Source organism: Pyxicephalus adspersus, chromosome Z, assembly GCF_032062135.1.
Source record: "Pyxicephalus adspersus chromosome Z, UCB_Pads_2.0, whole genome shotgun sequence".
Classification (NCBI taxonomy): Eukaryota; Metazoa; Chordata; class Amphibia; order Anura; family Pyxicephalidae; genus Pyxicephalus; species Pyxicephalus adspersus.
Window position 1 is genome coordinate 50,037,906 of NC_092871.1, and position 18,661 is coordinate 50,056,566.

The 18,661-nt window shown below is 38.0% G+C and overlaps 1 protein-coding gene across 6 annotated transcripts in view; it reads left to right on the forward strand.

Moving 5' to 3' along the window:
• Positions 1-18,661, forward strand: part of KCNT1 (potassium sodium-activated channel subfamily T member 1) — a 187,491-nt gene that overhangs the window by 65,072 nt on the left and 103,758 nt on the right. For 2 of the 6 annotated variants that reach the window (XM_072429350.1, XM_072429353.1), the window contains exon 2: positions 13,215-13,256. The exons of the other annotated variants lie outside the window; for them this stretch is intronic. In XM_072429350.1, coding sequence (XP_072285451.1) covers positions 13,215-13,256 — 42 coding nt within the window. The remainder of the gene's footprint in view (positions 1-13,214; positions 13,257-18,661) is intronic. 6 annotated transcript variants of the gene reach the window in all.

The window sequence follows — 18,661 nt, forward strand, 5'->3', positions numbered from 1 at the left end:
AAAAATACACATGTACCTGGTAGGTCATTCATTCTCATGTGCAACTCAAAAAATTTTTTTTTTTTGCAGGAGACATAGCATTTGCTTCTGCAATTAAGGACCTGCCTGCTTATTTTTTTTATGTTTAGTTCCAATTCTGCTTTAATGTGTCTACAGCCTTTACAATTTGATCGTACAGTCCTCCTAGCAGTTTTTTTCTCTGTATCTGGAATTTTCCACTAACACTTGGTTACTTTACAGCCCCTTCCTTGTTAGGCACTATGCATTTTTTCAAGATATCCACTTTCCCATTCAAGTTATTTGCTGTCCTAAATTACTTAACTTTCTTCTCTACTGTTTTGATTCAAGACTTTGTGGTCTACAGTTTTTACTTCAGATCTTAGAGATCAAATTCCCTAAATTTGAGCTTAAGCTGTTTTAGTAAAAATCAAACGTAGAAGAAGGAAACACACACCTGTCTCTGCAAGAATTTGTAATTTATACTTAGCAATGTTTAACAATGCTAATGGTATTAAGCCATATATGACCATAAAGGTTATTTCCGCTCAACTTACATGGTATATGGTCTCTCTTCTATGACCCTGACACAAAAAGGGGCTGCATGTAATATTCAGCGACTACATTAGACTGTCAGGGACTGAAGGCATAGTGGGTTGGAATGAGATCATGTACTGTGTGACTGCTAGATATTTCTTACATTACAGTATCTATACTAAGCAATGCTTCCAATATTGACCTTTGGGATCTACAGGGCCAAACAGTAGGCTTGATTTACCAAAACTAACTCTCCAAGACTGGGAAAAGTAGACTCTCAGGGGTGAACCTTGGAGATCCAGTTAACCTGGAATGGATTTGGTCTAGGATTGAAAATATTTGCCAAATAATTGCAAATGATTTTAAGAAATATTTTCCATGTTTGCTGGATCACCCAGGTTCACCTATAATAGTCTATCTTCTCCAGTATTGGACAGATTTATTAAACTGGGCCCAATGCGTCCCTAAGGGCCTGTGGCTTGAGAGTAAAGGGCAAAGATTATGTTTAGGCTGGATTTTCTATGGTAAATTTTCCATGTGTGGAGAATTTTTGTAACCATAGCAGTAGCAGCCTGAGGAGTGAAAGCAGAGACAGGACAGGAAGAAAGAATACTTCTCATATCCAGTCTGCCCATTTTACTAGAATCCCTCTGTGCCATGTGTGACTAGATCAATATTCTGTCTGCAAAGAAAATGTAGATCATCCATCAATCTTTCTGATGAACGTTTCCCTCTTCACAGCGGAAAAAATTATAGGACACAATGTTTATTAAATCAGTTCAGAGGTGTTATTTGAATTGTTCAAAGCATACAGAGGAACCTTATTTTTCTCCAGCTGGACGTTTTTTCTTTTTTTACTTCCTTTTCTTTTCTTCTCTTTTTCTTTTGCAGTGTAAAACTTTCTCTGACTAAACCTCCTACAATATATCACCTTTGTGTGTCAGTTACAGAACACATCATTGAAAAGTCATTTGAACCCCATTGAGTGAAAATATGCAGCACAATGTTCTATGTCAATGAGCAGCAGGAAATATATTTATAATGACTTGGGTAAGAGTCTGAGCTTTCTGATAAGTAGACCTCTAATTTTCTTCCATTTCCTTAGTAAAATTATGCTGTTATTTCATTATCCGCTAGAATGATTTGTACCTGAAGAAAATCCTGCTCACACCTGCTTTACATACACTGGAATCCACTTTACAATCAGTTTTGTATTGGCGTTTTGCCAATGGATTTGCTCCATACTGAGCAGTGGAAGCATACTCCAGTTATTGTCTTCCTGTAGCTCTGACATAGTATAATTGCATAATACAAGTACTGATGTTTTGCTAGAACAGGTCCCTCGAACAGTAAATTTGTTTTGCAAAAATACATCTGAATAAATTAAATATAAGTTAATTGCAAAATGAGTTTCTCACCAAAATTGCTTGTGAAGTATGGTGGGAAATGGGTCAGGGGGTCCCAGTAAATATATACTAAGTGCACGTTTTAAGTAAAAGGTGCTGCCATTTTTCTGGAAAATTACATTATATTGGGCAAACGCAATGTTAATGTCCCTGCCATGTTTCTGAGACAAGTGCAAGGCCTTTGAAAATAGTATTGTCACCAAAACTGTTGGGGATGGAAAATGTTCCAAGTGAAAAAAGCATGTTGTTTTAAAAACAATAATAAAAGTTTAAGTAGTGTAAGTAAAGATAGCATTTTACATAACTTCTTGACAAAGGGTTTTTGGTTTTGTGTTTTATCAAGAATATTGGAAGATCTGCCAGATTGTTTATATACATGGCCTAAACTCAGGAACATTCCCAGGAACATTCCCTTTTAGATATACATTTTTCTTTTTTGCTATTCTCCAAACATTACTTTCTGTGTAATAACTTGCCAAATACATTTTTATCCTAATGTAATTGTTGGAAACCACAATAATATAGTAAGCACTTAGACTATATGAATAATAAAGCTAAACTTCAGGGAGATATAAAAAAGGCACAAGTGAATGCAGGGCTGTGGAGTTGGTATATAAATCCTTTGACTCCGACTCCTCGGTTTCTAGTACCCTGACTCCAACTCCTCTGTTTTGACAGGGTTTCTCATTTTATCTTCACACTTTTGCATCCAACCTTGAATGCAACCTTCATAAATTAATAATTTTATTATAAAATTAAATTTACCACAATATTTTTACCATAAAAGATTTTCTTGGTAAACATTAATAACATTATTATTCATCTTTTTATCTTCAAAGTTAATAGCTTTATATTTAGAATTGCACTTACCCTTATGGCCAGAGAATTAAATAATGCAGAAAGTCAAAGAGTGTTAGACAGTTATCTGAATGGAAGTGATGACAGACGTTTATCTGTCTGCCATTTTGTCCAACTAGGAATCAATTCTAAGTCTTCATTTGAGGAGCATGATCCTGAGTTACCAGTGCTTATAGCTTCATCCAGTGGTGGTGTTTCAGGTAGTAATCCCTTCATCTGCTACATCATAGAGGGCCTTTTTTGCAGTTTCATTGGATCATAAATAGCAGCTAACAAGATTTCATTATTCAGTAAGAGATTCTCTCCTTTCTTCATTGAAGATATAATGCCATCAGCTATTAACCCTCCACTTTTGTTCAGGCAATATATCAAGCTCTTCCATTTCAAGAAGAATTTACCAGGTGTTAAATCTTCAGATTGCAAACTCTTAGTGACAGTAAAGGGGTTAGAAAGTAGATTTTCCAGTGCTTGTGTCCACTGGCTTTCAATTAAAAAAACATTTTTATTGTCTAGTTCTTCAAGAAAGTCATTTAGTTGAAGCAAACGCTTTACCATCAAATAAGTGCTTCCCCAACGTGTTGTTCGATCCAAAATGGCTCCTTTTCCTGCACGTCTTTTCAAAATTGCATCTGTTTTTGGGGCCCTGGCTGCAACAGTTACTTGCCTCAGTTTGCCAATTAAAGTAGCTGGATGACGATCTTTCAATCCATCTCTTATTGCAAGTTGCAAACTTTGAACAGGATAACACAAATGTTGAATAGATGCTTCTTCAACAATGTAATCCAAAATGTCACTATTCTCTTTGCTTTCACTTTGTCCAATACTTGCAGAACTGTCTTCCTTTAATATCTGTCTATCACTTTCTTCATCTATTTTATTAATTTTCTCAATTGTGCTCAACATAGAAGCATTATCTGTCACAATACATAGAACCTGTACCTTTTTAATTTCAAAGTCTTCCAGAACATCCTCCACTCAACAAATCTAACATTAAAAGCAAAATAATTGACTCTGTGACGTGTGCATGTGTCACGCACGGAGAGACAGGACCACTAGGGCCAAGGCGCAGAGTCTAAGCTATAACCAGTTTTTCTTCAGAGCCTCTGATGGTGAGGGTGTTGCGCTGTTGGGCACACTAAGGTGGGCAAGCATGGTACCAAACCACCAGGCAGAAGGATAGTCAAAAAAAGCCGGGGTCAAGACAGGCAGCAAGCAAGAGAGGTCAGGTCACACGCCAGGGGTCAATAGCCAGGGTTCCATAGGACAGACAGCAATGACACAGGGGCCACTGCGGGCACAGGGAACACTGGAGACACTGGAAACAGCAGGAGGCACAGGAGAAGCAGGGATATCCACAGGCAGACAGGAACACTTGAACAGCACAGGGAAGTTGGCTTGGAACCAACATACTGGACAACAAAGGGTTAACACAGGAGCTGGACACAGGAGACACTGGATTAAGCAGCAGGTGTACAGGAACTAGTTCACAGAACTAAGGGCTTGGCACAATGGAGACAGGACTTGTTGCACAAACACAAAATGGAGTCAGGGAGCTAGCTGATTAGGAGGCTATTTTGTGATTGGCCAGCAGCATGGACGGAGTTGATAAAGCTTAGAAACAGAGGTGGGCCCAGCATTAGAACTGCCCGCATGGGCAGGGGGGATATGCCTGTGCAGGAACAGGTAATTGTGACAGCATGCATCCATTTTTATGAAGACAAAATGTCCTGTAGCACTTCCTCCTTCAGGAGAAGCTGGATATTTCTGGTTCTCGTGACTATGCCACTTACTCTGGTCTTTCTCAATACACCAATGGAATAAGTTCAATCAAAAAAGGGAGTTTATTTTTGTTTTATTTATGTTTGTTTTTCAGCAATTTTTCAATTTGGGCCTAAAAAGGCTGGCTGTGAAAAGAAGGATAGTGCTTCACTATTTTTTACTACTATTTCAATAATGTGGTTTTTAAAGTTTTCTGATATAATTGTTACAGTTACTTTGTCAGATATGAAGAATCTTCTTAGTTGTGTTTGGTCTCCAGTAGATTTGTGAACATTTTTTATCCCAGAAGTAGATGGAATATTTTCATTGATATCTTTCTCATTCACAACTTCTAACACTTTAGGATGAAAATGCTGCAAGTGTCTTTTCAAATTTGATGCTCTTGTAGGTGCATTTTTGTTACACCCACTAAAACTGCTAATTTTTGCATCACATTGTTTTACCATCATCTTCAAGAATACATTGGCACACGTAATGTTTCCTATCACTTGATAATGTAAAGTGCTCATAAACAGCAGACTTTATCTTGTTTGATGACAGAATTTTTGCCGTTGTGAATGGGATGCCACATTTACTAAAATATAAATATAAAACATGTTATACTAGCATATATAGTAGCATATTCTTTGATTTAAACATACACATAGTCCTGCACTATTGCAAACATACATAAAATACAACATGTCACTATACACACAAATAAGCAATAGCTCTACACTAAACTTAGACATAATTTGTCCTATACAGAAAAACATGCACAAACATATATGCTATATGAAAGGATCTGCAGGTTTCTTGGCTCTATTCCTCTGTGATTTCTCACCATCCTAGTGTCTCTCAGTGCATCAGAACAGGCGCCTGGGAAGAATTGGTCAACGACGCATACACTCGTATGGTATCAAGCAATCTTCAACTTTATCGTAACAAACATCTAGTTTTTATAACATAACAAAACATCACTGTGTATGCCTATTTACCACAGTAGAGAGATAATAGTATCCTTGTTCTAATACAAAACCGCTTTGCTACATTGTTTCAGACACGTACAAGACATCTTGTTATTCTTTAATTGTCAGCAATATCTGAATTTAGCAGATGTCAGCAAGTCTTATAACTAAAACTAGAATGGAAAACAAAATGGAGTGTCCCAGGTAACAAAATGGAGTGTCTCAGACCCTTTCAATCCCCTCTTAAGTCATGAATTTGACTTTACCTCTTATGATTCATCCGTAGGTACTCAATGTACTCATGTCCAACGTCCCTTGGTCTAGGACAGAACGCCTGAAATGCTTGCAATAAGGAGGGAATGCACTGAATACAGCAACACAGTAAGATTAGACAGACAATTATAATAATTCCATACATAAAGAGCGTTTTCAACCAGTTAACATCAGGTAACCAACTCAGAAACCAATCCCCCCATGAGGATGATCCCACATCTTGTTTAATACCATGCACAATTTCTTGCAATGCCTGTATTTCTTCCTCTATGGACTTTGAATGATCCGATAGTTTGAAACAACACATACCCTTAAAACTCTGGCATCCTAGATTATGCTTAAGCGATAGATAATCTACAGCAAATCTATTCTCTGACACTGCTCCTCTCAAACCTTGCAAATCTAACAGTATATCAGCTAGAGCAATGGAGGTATGATTCAGAGATTTTGCTAAATCACATGCAATAGAATTTATAGTACGAGCATCATATATAGCCAAACCTGGGACTGCTACAATAGATGCTCCCAGGCCAATATACTCAGAAGCACTCAATAGAGGCAACCCAGAGGTACAATCAGAAGACAACTGTTTAGCAATTGATCTTTTCCCTCTCGGATTATCCCTTGTAGGTTTCTCTCCTGGGAGTGCTACTGTAAAGCTGCGTACACACTTCCAATTTTTATCGTTCAAAATGAATGACGAACGAACGACGAACGATCGATTGGGCAAAAATCGTTCGTAAAAAAAGTAACCAACGACGCCGACGAACGAGGAAAGTCGTTGGAAATGACATCTATTGTGTGTACAATATCTACGAACGATCGTGTCGTTATCTGTATGTACAGGATCGGTGCTATACGATCGTTTGCAGATATCGTGCAGGATCGTTCGTCGTTCATTTACCAACGATAATAATTGGAAGTGTGTACATAGCTTAAGTCTAGAAAAGGCACAAGGACCTCTAGTAACATTACCAGGGATATAATTGAAAGTAACACTACCACAGGATAGGAACCACCCAGTGGGTAGTCCAATATCCTCATTTACACCAGGCACCGGATGGGTGGCATTACAACTCATATTATTAGTAACATTAGGTAGTGGTATCTTCATACCTACACCATTATACTTTCCAGTACTAATATATGTGTATTGCAAATATGCTTTGACATTAGCGTATCCAACATTATTACCTGGAGAGCCATTCATCCAATGGATGTTGAGGCACATCCGACCAAAACTAAAACAGTTATGGGCTGCTGTGAAATTAACAGTGCTTACCATAATCCTTTCCTTTGGCTTCCGGATATGACATTCCCCACAATAGTAGTATATGGGGTAGGGTAATGTGAATTCGGGATACTGTTGTCTGCTATACCACAACTGTGCTATTATGCTCTGAGGAGTGTGGAGTGGCCACTGCTATTAAACAGGTGTGTGTAATATGTCTTAGGTTAAGAGGGTTCTGCAAACACATAGAACTAACATTTAGAGCTCTCATTAGTTTCACAATACTGTTATCTCCCAAATGGACTGATAATTCAGCCTCAATTGTCCTTTTTACTCTTGACCTGTTCCTCTGTGTGCCACACAGAAAAGGTATCTCTTCAGGGTGATAGATGCATGTAGTTGTAACCCATATAGGCAGGAACACACAAGTTACAAATTGTCAATAGGCAAAGGACTCTCCCAGAATTCTGTGAGTCCAACATCTTCAGCCTGTAATAGGGCACTCTTCAGGGATTTCACACCTGCTTCACCCTCTTTGTCTCTGCTTGATGCCGGAGAAGGAACCTCCGGAACCCTTTTTACTCTGCTAGCGTGAATCCAAATTGGAGCCTCCTCCATGAGAACCGCTGTCCTGGTAACTGCTACCACTCGAATGGGTGGTCCAAACGGGAACTCAGTCTGTTTCCATCCATTTGCCAGGCGCTGGACTGTCACTATCACCCTGGTTGGAAGGGATGCGTAGGTTCCTGTGAAGAGAAACGAAAAGCACGAGCAACATCTTTTTCAACTTGATATAAAATTTCTACAAATTTTCTCACATTCTGTCTGTACTACTTCTAGATCCCCTTTTTCTATCATGGGGGCTTTTGGACCCCAAGGAGTAGGGAAGGGTCTTCCCATTAGGACCTCAAATGGCGAGTAGCCAGTATTCTTATTAGGCTGCATCCTAATTTCTGCTAAGGTTACAGGCAAAAACTTTTTCCAATTTATAAAAAAATAACATCAGGGAGTTGAACTACAGTGTATCCCGCATAATAAGTGTTGTCATTAGGGCGGGAACAGGATCCATCCACAAAAATATCAGGAGCCCCTTTAATGGGTGTGGACTTTAAGTCAGTTCTAGGTGAGGTGTGTTCATGTATGAGTTCAGAACACTCGTGAGGAGGAGGCAAATCATTCTGCTCTCCCTTATATCCAAGTAGGGTATTTAGTATAGCCATTGGACCAAATGTGGTGGCTGAGTATTTAATATGAAGCTGAGGATTAGATAACAACAAAACTTCATATCCACTCAGTCTTTGTGCTGACATATGCTGTGTGTGTATGTTTTTCAGTAGGGCTAAAACATTATGTGAGGTATGCAGAATGGTGGGATGACCTAGGGTAATAGGCGTAGCTATCTCAGCAACCATGGCACAGGCTGCCAAACTCCTGAGACATGCAGGCATGCCCTGAACCTGTACCCGAACCACTTTTGAGAAAAAAGCAACAGGGCGAAATTTGCCTCCATGTTCCTGCGCCAGGACTCCTGCCACGGTTTTACAATTGTCCCTGGCAAATAAGTGAAACATCATGCCATAATCGGGTAGGTCCAGACCCGAACTTGAAACCATCGCACTTTCAAATGTCCAAAAACTTGTAACATTTCATCAGACCATTTAATAAAATCAGGCATCTCAGTCTTAGTGGCTTGTCTCAGAACATTATCATAGTAGGAACAATCAGCTATCCATTGGCGGCAGTAACCAATCATGCCAAGAAAGGTTAACATGTCCTTCTTGGTTTGTGGGCGGGGCAGACCCAGTACAGCAGTAATTCTGGCATGGCTGATTTTCCTTTCACCTTTACTGAGGACAAAACCCAAATATTCAACACTTTCCGTACACCATTGTAATTTTGACACCTTGCCCCTGATTCATCAATGAAATCTGGGCTCGCTTGAAGCGCGAACGTACGCGCGGCCATCGATCGCGGATTACCGCGGTCCGGACTCGAGTATGCGCGTACACTCGCGCGTACACTTCAGCTGCGCGATTAAGGAGGATCTCTAACGCTCAATGGTGAGATCATAGCAATTAATTAGCGCGCACCTGCTCTCTGTTCTGTGCTTATTTACAGTCCTTTACAGGTTTTAGGATGAAGAGTCTGGGACACAAGCTGACAGCCCAGACTCACCCCTCCTCCCTTTCTAGCATCTCTGTGTCTCACAGCCCAGGTTTCACTTTCTCCTGCTGAGAAACAAAACCTTCCCAGTGATCTGCAAACTCTCCTATAGTTTCTGCCATGTAAGGAGGATTTTGAGTCTTTAGTCACACAAATTATCACACCAAAAAACAGAATCCCTTCAGCATCAGATCACTAAAGTGTATACAAGGGTGACTACACTAGGATCAACTACATCACACACAGATTCAAGAATTACGGCCTTGGAGTATTCACAAGTACAGGTACATTCCTTTCTATCATCATTAGCACTTTGAAAAGATGACCAAAAGAATTGAGGGAGACAGAATAATATACGGCTGAGAGGCATACCAGAAGCTACTCTAGGGTCAGCATTCAAAGTGACTGAAAGTTCTGTTCCACATACCAGGGCAACATAATCCTTACATGTTTCTCCTATCTTAGGGGAAGGCATGTTTGTCTTACTTTGACCCATTTTTGAAAAAGAGACCAACCAAGACAGAGAACACAGTTATTGTGTGCTGTTAGTGTTCACTTTACCTATCAGTTCTAGTAACCAATAGCTTATGTGTTTTAGAAGTAGCCTCAATTATTCAAAGTTCCAGGCTCATTACCTATAGTCCTGGACTCATAGTATTTTTAACTAGAAATATAAACATTAGGGGTGTCACTAACTAACCCAAGCTCATAACCTGTCCTGGGTTTATAATGTTAATTAAGCAGGATGAGAAAAGATCTTAGAATAGTATGTACTCTGTCTTGGCAGTTCACAGCAAGGAGGAACCCTAATTATATCCCCCTATCTCCTTTCGAATAATAATCCTACACAACAATTAACATAACATGACATAGGCACCCAACTTGGTGTCACCGTGCTTTCACCTGTGTCGGGTCAACGATCAATAAGACCTAGCCGAGGAGGTGGTGCGTCTTACACCTTGTTGACAAAACCTTCAATGACATTGGTCCGTACACTTACCACCCGGACACTTGTGTCATACAAACAAATTATCTTATACTTCTGCGCGATAGAGGAGAGAAAGCAGAGAAAAACAACAACTGTTATGTTCACAAACACTGAGACAGAAACACTGAGACAGACAAAAGTGAAAGTGAATCTGACCATAAGAGACACTGGGATGTGTGTAACATCACAACTCAAAAATGTGCTATACTGATTCTTCCCCTAAGAATCTTTATTCTTCTCCTAAGAATCTCTTGTAGACGTGCACAAATCTACATGTAAGGACTTACACAATTAGTCCTATATTAAGACCTATCTTCCCTAAAGATAGTCCCTATCTTCTCCAAAGATAGTTAATTAGCACTTCTCTTCTCCTTTCTTTATCTAAAAAGGATTCAAGATAGAAGCAACAGAAATTATTCGGAAAGAAGCGAGAAAGTTCCCAACCCGTTAGGGAGGAATTCCCGTACTCACCGAAAATCCTGTGTGCTCTATCCCGGCTTACGCGCCCCCAGCTGAAAGGATCTGCAGGTTTCTTGGCTCTATTTCTCTCAGATCTCTCACCATCCCAGTGTCTCTCAGTGTATCAGAACAGGCGCCTGGGAAGAATTGGTCAACGACGCATACACATTGGTATCAAGCAATCTTCAACTTTATCGTAACAAACATCTAGTTTTTATAACATAACAAAATATCACTATGTATGCTCATTTACCACAGTAGAGAGATAATAGTATCCTTGTTCTAATACAAAACCGCTTTGCTACATTGTTTCAGACATGTACAAGACATCTTGTTATTCTTTAATTGTAAGCAATATCTGAGTTTAGCAGATGTCAGCAAGGACATTTGTTTGGCAGAACAATAACAAGGAATACGTTTATCTCTTATAACTAAAACTAGAATGGAAAACAAAATGGAGTGTCCCAGGTAACAAAATGGAGGGTCTCAGACCCTTTCACTATACACATAACACAGAGCCCTACATTTTACTCAGAAACATACACACAATATGCACTATACACATACATTCAAACATTCCTGCACCATACACATAAACATACACATAGCCCTACAGTTTTATCCAGAAACATGCACACAGCCTTCCATCATAGTGCACACAAGCAGCCTTGCAGTTCTAAAATAAACATGAACATTTACAATTTAATCCAGAAAGCTATTCCCCCAAGTTCTTCTAAGCTCTTTTAGCAGACAGAGAAAGTTGAGCAGACGCTGCTGCCTTTATCTTTGTTTGCTGATCTTCTGCTGAAGACAGGGCAGTGGGAGGCTCCAGGGCCGGGTGGGGGGCCCCTTAACTAACTTCCTAGTATTAGGTGGTGTGCAAAATGATGTTCAGCCCTGGATGGGAGCATATATGGAGAGTGCAGACAGGACATCTGAACACACATCAGGTCATGGCACTCACCTACACCTAAATCATTACACTTATTTACATTCAAACGAACTTCGAACGAACAAATTTTATCTGAAAAAAAATGAAAACACTTTTTGTAATGTACATAATCCAGATTACAATAATGTTAATGTCAGGTTGTATATTAGCTCAGCTGAACTTCACACTAGTGGAAATACAACTATGCACTGGGCTTTATTCCTACATCAGAGAAGTACTTAATTATGACTAATATTTGTGAAATAGGACATTTGAACTTGCTGTATTTTTTTTTATTATAATTTAAATTTATCAAGAGTCGGAGTCGGCACATTTTTATCGACTCCGACTCCAGGTACCCAAAATTATCTCCTACTCCTCGACTCCAACTCTGACTCCACAGCCCTGCATGAATGTAGTCTGCAATCATTATAACATCAGAAAGTATTTTTAAAGCATGAAAATACTGTACTTGATATGGTATCAGACAGTGGTAACAGTAGCGTCAAACATCTAGGACATGTGCCTTTGATCTTTTGCTTGGTGCTCCAAATGTCTAGGTTGCTGCTGATCACAATGTTATTTTTGTTGCTGTCATAGTTCTATCATTCACTAACTAGATTAAAGTTGAGTTGTACTGATAAAAAAAAGCCTGCAGCCATGCACTGCAGGTGATAAAACAGCTGTCCTCCTGCTGGAAGGACACAGTTGAGGACAGTGAACTGCACAGAGACGGCAGAGCTAAGCTGTAAAATGGGGGTACAGATGTAAATCATTGAGAGGGTTACAGATGTGAACAAATGGACGGTGATAAAGATGTGAGCCATGGATGGGGGTGCAGGGTGCATTGTGGAAGGTAGCTCCACAACTAAGAACTGATTTTTTTAATGTAGAATTAGACAAAGTGTTACCCGTATGCCTATATCTATATGTGAATTATTTGCTGCATGGTGTATTACTTACATGAGACCTCTACACTGTCACATGTTATTGACCCCACACTTTGCATATATATTAGCAACATCTGAAATGTGTGTTTTACATTCCTGCTAAGTGTGCTATTATACACCTTTTGCCCATGGGTGCTCCAGGTCATTTATTATCCTAGCTATTTCCATGGTATAGGCCTACTGCACATACAACAAAGCACAAGTAGGGGGGAGGCTGGACAATAAATCACCAAGGTGTGTTGTAGTGCAAGGGATTTGCTAGGAGGAGGAGAGAATATATAGACCTTATATAGACCTTTATAGTGAATGCCTAGGAGTATTCTGTGTGGAATTTACCATTTTTGGCAGTCTACCCTCATACATTTCTTCAGTCCTCTTCCAGTGAGTTCAGGGAACACCTAACCTGTAAAGAAGGATACTATTTTTAGGACTCCCAGCTGATGTCAATTGTACAAAAGTTCTATGTGCAACATTAAGGCATCTGCTTTAAAAAAAAGGATTGCATCCCTTCATGCATGATCAAATGGTAAAAGCAAACTTTAGTGCTTCTTCGGATCACTGCTTGCTGCATGCCGATGTACATGAAAGCAGATGACAGTTATATATCATTGTCTGCGTATCCTAAAAAGTAATTAAAGAGAGAAAAGTCTGTGGCTTTGGGTTGTTGATGTCTCTCTCCCTGCTCTGTGCTGTAGGGCTCATTCTGAAGAGTTCAGTCTGGATCGATCCTATTCACAGTGAGTTTTTCCATGGCGTGAATAACTAAAATAAAACTTGGAATTTGTGTAAAATGTGGTTACCCAAGTACAAGGGATAGAAATATCATTAGGATTGTTTCTCATAATCAGTGGGAGATAGAAAATGCAACTTTTTTGCAAATCACATTCACATTTCATGCAAATAACACTGACTTGCCAAACATTATACATTATTACACATATACATTATAACACTGAAAAAAGCCAAACATTATACTTTTAGAGTTTTACATCTGAATTTGAGCAGACGGTATTTGGTTGATTGAAGTGAACACAGCTTTTTTGTATTTACTAAACTCAAAGAAAAGTCACTATTTGACACTAATGTTTCCTGAAACTAATGCTTGACAAATACTTTTCCATGCTTATTGTCTGTTTTTTAATTACTGTATCTCATATACAGATGTGAATTTACACATTTCCTCTACAGTCAACTCATTGAAATATATTCAATTAAGAAATTTAAATAATAAATAATATAATTTAAATTGGGGGGTGTCAGTCCACACAAGTGGATGGCAAAGATCACAGTTAGGAAGGGATGCAGATGGCCCTCAGTCTTGGTTGGGGATGTTATAAAAGTCAATCTGAGATAGGGGTCAAAGACTTAGCCAGTCCAAGGTGGCGGTGCTGGTGGCTGCTGATGAAATATTCACGGAATAAAAAGTACAAATGTGCCCATACTCCTAACATATTGTACGGCTGCATATATTAGAATGCAGAAATTATATACTCCCAGCTGTCTATTCTATAGTGTCACCTGCAAGTTGCTCATTATAACACTCAGCAGGGAGCCTGGAACTCAACCCAGCACTGCATTGTACAGTGATTTCATCAGGCCTGACTCAGGTTGTGTGGGTGTACCCCCTCTCGTCCATATTCCAACCCCCCCCCCCTCCCCCCTGTAATTACCTCTCACTCCTCTTCTGTTCCTGTTCATGTACAGCACCAGTAGGCAGGGGTAATTAGTATGAACAGTACAACATATAACAAAACACAGCAAGAAAACATTGTTATTTTTAGTGCTTGTATATTGAAGACAATTTATATCTTACACCACTTCCTATACAATAACTAATCTGCACCTCAAAACCACACCAAATTTATAACAAGGACCTGCTGTTTCAGAGTTCTGCTCAGAAAGGCAGATCAAACCTTTATTCCTTAAGGAGAAAGGGGTACTTCAAGTTCAGGTTGCTCTTTTCTAGAAGGGAAACTATTCTTTTTTTTTTTTTTTTTCAATGTTTATTAGTATGTTTCCCTGATGTTATTTTTGAAGTTTAAATTACTATCAGGTTAAATTACTTACCAGAATTCAAATTAACACTTTATTTAGAAATGCTATGTTTCCATTTTTACTCCAGCAGAAAGCATTAGTCAATTATTTAGGAACTATTTTTACCTGTAAGATGTAAAGTAATAGGTATACTTTTGTAATCCTTCCTTCCCTGCTGCGCTATATACCTGCCTAGTAGAAGGAGCATGAAATCACTTTTCATAGCATCATCATATCATTCAGCATAGTTTGCAGTCAATTTCAATTCAATGTCTAAACGACACAAAAACATCAAAATATTCACACTATCATCACGCTTGTTGGCTGTGTGACACTGGGGTAGTTGGGTTGTTTTCAGTGTGTATCAAAGGACAGCTGAGCTGGTAACAGGAGTACATGGAACCATAATAATTTACCAGAAGATCACACTGTAACATAAGTAACAGCCTTTATTACGGTCTGACTTACTCTAAAGGAATAGAATCTGGATTTACAGAATTTTCGAAATCTGTACTGTGTAAAACCTGGCAAGCACAGTGTCAGTACAACCTTATCAAAATTCTACTTACATACTGATAAGTGACAGCTTCCGATCAACAATTCAAATTGTAAGGCTTTATATAGACTCTCAATACCTGTCACTGGAAAGGATCAGTAGGAACGAAGGAGCACTGTACAGGCATTGCTGTTCTGTTCTATTGAGAGGGAAAAGGGGAGTTAAGCAAGAGCCGCCCACTTTGTTATCCCTAATTGAGGTCAACAGAATGGAACCCTAGTCAAGACAGCATCTTGGCTGCTCATCTGTTCAGCTGATTGATTGCAGTAGGCACGGAAGAAGGCTCCCTATTCTCCAGGGCTGGTTTATGGATGACTAGTTCTTGCAATTGATAGTAGTCTGTCATTTTGCTATCCATCAAACACCTAGAATATTTATGAGGCTTAAGGCTGTGAAGCTAGTTTTTTGTCTTTTCAAAATCCTTGGTGATCTTCTTCAATAAAAATCTAGCATCTGTATATCCGTTACTCAGACCTCAGACAGTACGCATTTGCAATATTTTGTATAACTTGAAATATTGCAAACAGGTTTTGTTTTATTGTTTTATAGTTTTTAGTAAGTTATGTAGAAATAAAAGTTATGTTTTGTTTTATAAAAGCGCCCTAAAAGTCCTGTATTTTGATGTATGGTGGAGGTATTTTCAATGACAACTGGGATGTGGCATATTTAAAATTCCTATGTGGCTTTTATGTATGTATATGTGTATATGTATATATACTTGTTCCTACTTTATGCCTTATGGTTTTGGTAATATGTTGCTAATGCTCCTGTATGCTGTGTTCTTGTCCATGTTCTTTTTGTTTTGTTCCTTTTGTTGTATTTGTAAAAAAAATTTTCAATAAAAACTCAGTTTCATAAAAAAAAAAAAAGTCCTATGTGAATGCACTGTTGTAATCTGGACACTGTTAAAACTTCTTTTTTCTAATGGAGAGGATGCAGCTAGTCATCTTCTTTTCTCCCTCTACAGAGAACAGATAGGCTCCTTCGTACAGTGCTCATTTGTTCCTACTGTCACCCAAAACAATCATTGCTCTAAACAAAGCTAAATAAAGAGTTTAGTTCTGTTTTTCTGAACAAACCTGAAAACATTCAGTATTGCAGTATTGGTAATTCTCAAAAAGATTTCTACAACATGTGTTGGGTGTTTTTTTAGGTACTATTATTTTCACACATTTTTTTAAAAGAACATTTATCATTATTATTTATTCACAATTTTTCAATAAATATATCACATGATATACAGATATTATCTTCATACATTATACATTTGTTGTTAACAATGTCTGATACCAAATTTTTTCATCATATATAATTTTGTTCTTGACGCATTTTGCTTATTTTAGCTTTATCAGAAGAACAAATTTCAATATCTTCCTATTTTGATTCTAGGTGTAAATAAATACATTTACTACATAAATTCATTTAATATTCAATAGCACCTTATTTCAAATCATTGTATGCACTACATTCCTTTGAGATGCCATTCCTATCTATGATCAAACATCCTTTACATAAAACATTGTTCTAACAGAATATAATATTCTATAGGGGCAGAACAAGGTAAACCTTTCCTATTCAAAGGAGGGGAAGCAATAAATTCCTCCTATTAAGAAACACAATGTTCCATCTGAACACGGTGTTCCAAAATAAATTAAAATTCTCTCCAGAAAACACTGCAATTTCTTGAACAACACAATTGCAACTGCCTAGTATATCTATTAATATACCCCCAAACATTCTATCATCAGTTTTCACCTTATATCAGTGACTTGATCTTCACTCACATGTTCAAAATTTAGCTTCAGTTCAAATGTGTTTGCTATAATCATTTCTCCAGAATATTATATACTTTTTTTTACTTCATTCACAAATCACCAAAACCATCACCTTCTTGAATGCTCCTATATAATTATTGGTTTCAAAAATAAAAAAGCCCATTGCTATTGCTCATATCACAATTCACTATTTTAAAATAAACTATTTTAAAACCATCAATTACACTGGACAACAAACATTTTCTTGCCAAACAGATTAAAATAATTTTAGGTTATGTTTGATGCACAGATTCCAAATATAGTAATAATTTTGCTAGATTGGCTCTGGTTTTTGAAATAATGACCTCAATAATAAAACTAATGAAACATGAAAATTAAGCAAAATTAAACTAGATATGCCTACTAGATATGCATACTTAATTTCAATACATTCTATATTCAGTATATTTACAGAACTAATCACAAAGAAGTCATTGAAAAACTCAGTTTGTATGATTTCCTTTTATGCTGATCAGGACAATCATGTTGAAGGCTCCAGCAGTAGTCGGCCATCATGTGTCTATCCTGTGTGCCCCGATACCTTTCTTCTATTACCTTTTTAACTTTATAGAACCTCTCCCCTTGTTCCTCACTGAAATCGCCAAGGTTTTCTGGACATTTTTGCAAATGGCTATGAAGATAGTGTACATTTATGCTCATAGTAGCGCCCAAATTTTTAAAGTTTTGTACCAGTTTTTCATAATTCTTTGCTTTATGGTTACCCCAAGAAGTTCTTGACAACCATGACATACCTGTGCCAGGCAGAAGCTTCAGTATCAGTCATGTAACTTGTGACATTTGAATCATTTATCAGTTTCTGAATCTGAGGTCCATCAAAGATTCCTGCTTTTAATTTTTCAGTACTCAATCCAGGGAAGAATCTACAATGTATTTGAAGCAATCACCATCTTTGTTCAGAGCTCCAACAAATTGCTTTATTAATTCCAACTTTATGTGTAGTGGAGGGAGAATGATTTTTTTCTTTGTCAACCATTGACTTCTTAATGATTTTCGCTGCACCTTTTTTCATGTTTTCCCTTGACTGAATATTGTATGAGTGTCACCTCTCTTGTCCTATAAACCATTATTTTAACTCTGGTCTGAGGCAGTTCTTTTCCTTTAGCCTGGATGCTAAAAGTTCAGATGCTTGTTTTGACAGACTTAGGTCACATATTAAATAATTGAACTCTTCTTGGGAAAACTGCTTAGATGTAACAATTCCTTCATATTCACTTCCACTGCTAACTCCTGAATTACACTCCAAACCCTTTATATCCTCCATGTTGGATACAGGAATATCAGGGAGTGTACTGAACACTGGTATGGGAACATCAGCACCATGCGGCACAGGTCATCTTGCTGATTCCAGATCAGTGTACTCCCACTTGTTTTCCTTGTAACATTTAAAAGCTTTTACATTCACAGCACAAAAAAAACAATCATTATGATTTTCAGGCTCTCGCCATACCATAGATACACCAAATTTCAAACTTTTCAGTTTTCCATTTTTCCACTGACGTATATACTCTACACACGTTTTGCATACCATATGGGGAGCCCAATACTTATCTGGTGCCCCAGTTTAATACCAAAATATTCAAGAAATGCTTGTTTCAAAAATTCTGTCATGTTTCTTATCTGTTTTTGCTGGGAATATTCATTACAAATGTAGCAAAATACATTAGGGTCATTTAAACAACTTCTTGAAGAACTACCGTATTTTTCGGACCATTAGACG